General features: G+C 46.2%; 1 protein-coding gene across 2 annotated transcripts; it reads right to left on the bottom strand.

Moving 5' to 3' along the window:
* Positions 1–233: 233 nt before the first annotated feature.
* On the bottom strand, positions 234–5,812 carry polr3glb (RNA polymerase III subunit GL b). Of its 2 annotated transcripts, none has more exons than XM_026185868.1 (8): positions 5,599–5,812; positions 3,955–4,107; positions 3,278–3,407; positions 3,114–3,182; positions 2,802–2,858; positions 2,619–2,707; positions 2,272–2,391; positions 234–437 (listed from the first exon to the last, which is right to left on the bottom strand). In XM_026185868.1, the coding sequence occupies exons 2-8, from the start codon at positions 4,057–4,059 to the stop codon at positions 351–353; spliced, it is 657 nt and encodes a 218-aa protein (XP_026041653.1). In that variant the 5' UTR covers positions 4,060–4,107; positions 5,599–5,812; the 3' UTR covers positions 234–350. The 2 variants fall into 2 exon arrangements, with proteins under 2 accessions (XP_026041653.1, XP_026041652.1); XM_026185867.1 differs by having other exon boundaries at positions 5,498–5,812.
* Positions 5,813–6,055: the final 243 nt, after the last annotated feature.

A 6,055-nucleotide genomic window follows, 5' to 3' on the forward strand; every position in this document is an offset into this window, starting at 1 on the left:
CAGATGCTGTTGTTGTTGCTGTGTGTTACTAGTTTTTGTTTTACCACAGGCACGAGTGTAACGATGGTCCTCCTCAGACCAGCTGCTGCTTCCTGTCACGATCAGCTGGTTCCAGGAGGAACGTTCCCTGAAATGCTTACAGAGCGTGTGTGAGACGTGCTGTTTTTATTGGTCCAGCAGCAGAAAATAAAACTGATTACATTTTGTACAAAAGTTTAAAAACATTCAGAAAAAGTCTCATCATCATCATCATCATCATCATCATCATCATCATCATCATCGTCGTCGGTCTGACTCGACTTCTGTCAGACCGCAGGAACATGTGACTGGAAGTCATGTGTGCTGGTGCTTTAGTAAATAGCCTCGTCCATGTTGTCATCGCTGTCGCCGCCAAAATCCTCGCCGTTATCAAAGTATGACATGATGTAATCCGTCTCCTGCAGCGCCAAGAAAACATCAATTAGAGCCTCAGAAAATCCACGAGATCAATCCCATGTTACAGTGGGGCAAAAAAGTATTTAGTCAGCCACCGATTGTGCAAGTTCCCCCACCTAAAATGATGACAGAGGTCAGTAATTTGCACCAGAGGTACACTTCAACTGTGAGAGACAGAATGTGAAAAAAAAATCCATGAATCCACATGGTAGGATTTGTAAAGAATTTATTGGTAAATCAGGGTGGAAAATAAGTATTTGGTCACCTCAAACAAGGAAAATCTCTGGCTCTCACAGACCTGTAACGTCTTCTGTAAGAAGCTTTTCTGTCCCCCACTCGTTACCTGTATGAATGGCACCTGTTTGAACTCATCATCTGTATAAAAGACACCTGTCCACAGCCTCAAACAGTCAGACTCCAAACTCCGCCATGGCCAAGACCAAAGAGCTTTCGAAGGACACCAGGAAAAGTATTGTAGACCTGCACCAGACTGGGAAGAGTGAATCTACAATAGGCAAGCAGCTTGGTGTGAAAAAATCAACTGTGGGAGCAATCATCAGAAAATGGAAGACATACAAGACCACTGATAATCTCCCTCGATCTGGGGCTCCACGCAAGATCTCATCCCGTGGGGTCAAAATGATCATGAGAACGGTGAGCAAAGATCCCAGAACCACACGGGGGGACCTGGTGAATGACCTGCAGAGAGCTGGGACCAAAGTAACAAAGGTCACCATCAGTAACACACTACAACGGCAGGGAATCAAATCCCGCAGTGCCAGACGTGTTCCGCTGCTGAAGCCAGTGCATGTCCAGGCCCGTCTGAAGTTTGCCAGAGAGCACATGGATGATACAGCAGAGGATTGGGAGAATGTCATGTGGTCAGATGAAACCAAAGTAGAACTTTTTGGTATAAACTCAACTCGTCGTGTTTGGAGGAAGAAGAATACTGAGTTGCATCCCAAGAACACCATACCTACTGTGAAGCATGGGGGTGGAAACATCATGCTATGGGGCTGTTTTTCTGCCAAGGGGACAGGACGACTGATCCGTGTTAAGGACAGAATGAATGGGGCCATGTATCGTGAGATTTTGAGCCAAAACCTCCTTCCATCAGGGAGAACTTTGAAGATGAAACGAGGCTGGGTCTTCCAACATGACAATGATCCAAAACACACCGCCCGGGCAACAAAGGAGTGGCTCCGTAAGAAGCATTTGAAAGTCCTGAAGTGGCCTAGCCAGTTGAAAGTCCGTGTTGCTCGGCGACAGCCCCAAAACATCACTGCTCTCGAGAAGATCTGCATGGAGGAATGGGCCAAAATACCAGCTACTGTGTGTGCAAACCTGGTAAAGACCTATAGTAAACGTTTGACCTCTGTTATTGCCAACAAAGGTTATGTTACAAAGTATTGAGTTGTATTTTTGTTATTGACCAAATACTTATTTTCCACCCTGATTTACCAATAAATTCTTTACAAATCCTACCATGTGGATTCATGGATTTTTTTTTCACATTCTGTCTCTCACAGTTGAAGTGTACCTCTGGTGCAAATTACTGACCTCTGTCATCATTTTAGGTGGGGGAACTTGCACAATCGGTGGCTGACTAAATACTTTTTTGTCCCACTGTATTAACAGATTAAACCCAGATTGGTTTCTGACTGGCTGCATTTTAAACCAGTTAATTCCAGTTTAGAGCAGAAGACATCCTGCAGGTGTGAACGTCCCAGTGACATCACTGATGATGAGATTAATTACCTTTAGAGATTATCTGGGATTATTTGGTTACACCCTCGTTAGAGGAGCGTTTGAATAAACTGATCGATCTGGTCTCACCTCCTCGAACTCCTCTTCGTCGTACTCCTCCTCTCCCTCTGCCTCCTCCTCCTCCTGCTTCTTCTTCGTCTCTCCCTCCTCGTCCTCTGACGTCTCCTGCTCCTCCTTCTTCTCCAGGCTCTGGCACAGTTAAGGTGGACTCGTTAGTTTAAGGTGGAACCAGCAGGAAGCCGAAAGTAAACTTGGATCAATAAAACCCAACTCTGTGACACTTTATTAGGAACACCTTCAAACTGAATTAACGTTACAATTTTTTTTTAAACATCAAACGCTCCACGCAGCTGACGGAAACAACCAAACTCAGAAATGTGGAACGTGACTCACAGCGAGACTAAATCCAGACTCACCTCCAGTTTGAGCAGCACCTCCTCTTTATCCTTCACATCCTTCTTCTTCATCTGAGGAGGAGGAGGAGACTGAACGGCAGCCGATACACCTGAACACACACACAGCGCACCGCTAAACACCAGACCATCACCTGTATACACGGAGTGTAATCAGAGTACAGAGTGTAATCAGAGTGTACTGACTGTCTCTGGCAGGTTGCCTGACGTGGACTCGGAGCTCTCTGGGGAATCTCTTCCAGTCTGGAAAACAGGGAGTGGTTAACAGCACTGTGTACTGCTACTGTGTACTGCTACTGTGAAGTATTACTGTATAGTATGACTGTGTACTGCTACTGCATCCTGTATTTATATTTATTTTATACCTGAAAATTTTTATCCCAAATTCTTCTACTGAGCATGTGCAGAAATTCACCTGGTTTCTGATTGGATAAATCCTGAAAAAACAGTGAATGCTGCTGATTTTTGATTAATCACTTGCTGTGGGCGGAGCCTCACCTGGAGCCCAGTCCAGCAGCTTGTCCATCTGCTCGCTTCTGTTGTACTTATCAGAGTAACGCTCCACATCTGGACAGGAAACATGAAGCACAGGTGAGACTTTCACAATAAAGCTGCAAATCATCAGCGGGAAGACGAGCGAAGTGTGACGTGTGACCTCTGACCTCTGTGAGTCACCAGCGGCTGGATGAAGCAGGGCAGACTCCTCATGGCGCCTCTGAAATCCTGCTTCAGGGCCAACAGATACTCCGCCTCCTCCCCGCCTGTCAGGGGGAGGGGCTTCCGCTCCATCACCTTGACAAAAGCAAGGCATTAACGCGATGTTCCAGCATGCATTGCTTTCACCACTTTAATGACTTAATTTTAGACTTAAATTACAGCCTGTCTGTGTGCATTGATCAGATTATTGATCAGTGATGGAAGACAGACCTCTGTCAAACTCCTGAACACATCAATAATCAATAATCAATAATCTGAGAGGACAAGAAGCTGAGTGCTGAGATAACATGCGGCTCAGATTGTGGTGTTTGTAACCCTGTAACCAAAATATCCGAAAATGTTATGTTTGTGCATAGATGAGGATTTGTGTGTTTGTCGTGGCTGCGGGTCTTTGTATCTGCAAACAGACCTTAAAAATAAATAAATCGTGTTTTTGTAAAACATATTTACACAACTACAACTTCTGAGTTACAAGTGCAAAATATTTACGACCAAAGTCTGAGCCAATAACACGGCGTTTTATTATCAGCATGAGTTATTGGCGGGAACTGAGTGACATCATTAGGTCACACCTAGTCTGATGCTTATCCCCCCCCCCGAGTGGTGCAGGTGAGTCTCTTACAGGAAACACAGGTGTGGGCTGCTGCACCGATGGAGGTGGAGCATCTCCTTTGACTGTTTCCATAGTGAAACTTAGCATCCTCTGCCCCCGCCCACGTGCCGCCATCGCTACTCGGATGGGTCACACAGATCCACTCAGCAGTTAGAGCAGAACCTGGATCAGAACCAACGGAACACAATTAGAACTCCACCCGTCTCCAAAACATGCGAGGCTGAAGTGGAGGCGGGGCTAACAGTGTGCGTGAGTGTGTGTGTGTGTGTGGGGGGTGATGTCTGCAAACAAACGTAATTATCAAAACAGACATGTGACAGGACGGTCCTCTGCTTCATCAATGAGACCATGATGAAGAACTCGAACCCATAATGTTTCCACACCACTGAAGGTTTTTCTCTTTTCAACCAACGGCAGTCACTCTCCTCTCCAAATAACTTCTGCTTAGCTTTCCGAGCTTCCCTCGTGTCCTCTTAATTGTTGTGACACGTGTTCGAAACGCAGAGAGGTGCGCTCGATTTGCCACACGGAGCAGCGCCAGAGTAAAGCATGAGGGAGGGGCTAATAATTGGCTCAGTCATTTTTAATGATCGTTGAAAGCCCAGATCGTAATTTAGATTAAAATTCGATTAATTGAGCAGCCCTATGTCACGTGTATCGGGGTGAGATGATACATGACTGATGATTTGCGTGACTTTTTCTTCAGTTCACATGTGACAGCTTGCAAGCCCTCCAGAGAGTGATCCGTACAGCAGAACGCTGCTGCAGGATTGCTCTCCCCCCGCTTCAGGACACCTACACCAGGAGATGCCGGACTAGAGCAGAGCAGATACTGAAGGACCCGTCCCATCCTGGCAACAAACTGTTCCAACTTCTGCAATCTGGTAGAAGGTTCCGCATCTTCCGGGCAAGGACAGAGAGACTCAAGAGGAGCTTCTATCCCCAAGCCATCCGTGCCCTAAACACACACACCCGCCCTCTCACATCATCTATAATTGACTGAGACAGGACTCTTCCAGACACTAAACCAAGGCACAATGTACATTTCAATTCCTTTAATTTTAAATATGTTTATATTGTCTATCCTGTAAAATAGTCAGATATCTATTCATATTAATGTACAGAATTCACCTGCTTGCTGCTACTACTGCACATTCACCCAGTGTATATACTATATGTGTGTGTATATATATATATATATAATGTTCTTCCTCTACAGCCCCCCCCCCCCGCCCCCATTTTTGCACATGTCGAGGAGCGTGTCAGGCTACATTTCACTGTGTGTTATACTTGTATAACTATGCATGTGACAAATAAAGAACCTTGAACCTCACAGGTGACACACACGAGAGATTCAAGTAAACCCGAGTAACCGGATTAAAAAGCCAAAGCTGTTTGAATGAAAAAGATAAGACATGACATGCACATTATGTGCACATTATGTGCACATTATGTGCACATTATGTGCACATTATGTGCACATTATGTGCATGTCATGTCTTTCTGTGTGTATGGAGACAGAGGCCAATCACGGTGTGGGGACAGTTCCCACCTGGACACCTGGTGAGGCGGACCTCCAGCAGCGGGTTGTAGCTGTTAACCGCTGTTAGCATGTGTTAGCTGTTAGCAGCGGTGTTAGCGGAGCTCCCTAACCGTCAGTGCGCCTCTCTCTGCAGCCTCAGTCCGTCCCGTCGCGCCTTCTGACTCCGCTCTCTCTCATCTCTTCCTCGGGTCTCTGTCGGAGCAGCTGTCCTGTTTCTATGCGCTAAAACATCTGTTCACATCTGTTTACGTGCTGCTCCGCGCCATCACAGCTTCTTCTTTTTCTGCGGCGTGCTGCTGCTTCGGTCCGCCATCGCCACCTACAGGTCAGAAGTGTTTCCGACGGTTTAGCTCAGGCGTGTCAAACTCCCTGCACAGGGGCCTCTTCCGGCCCGTGTCACCTCCAGTTCCGGACCATAGATTCACGTAAAACATATAATGCTGTTTGGTCCTGGAAGTTCCTTTTTGTTAGGAGGATTTACTTGTTGTGGAGTGCAACAGCTCTAATGTGTACACAAGTGTCTGCATTAATATCGTGTTAAATGATAGAAGTGCTGTCATGTGTGTG

The sequence above is a fragment of the Astatotilapia calliptera genome, chromosome 11, assembly GCF_900246225.1.
Source record: "Astatotilapia calliptera chromosome 11, fAstCal1.2, whole genome shotgun sequence".
Taxonomy (NCBI): domain Eukaryota; kingdom Metazoa; phylum Chordata; class Actinopteri; order Cichliformes; family Cichlidae; genus Astatotilapia; species Astatotilapia calliptera.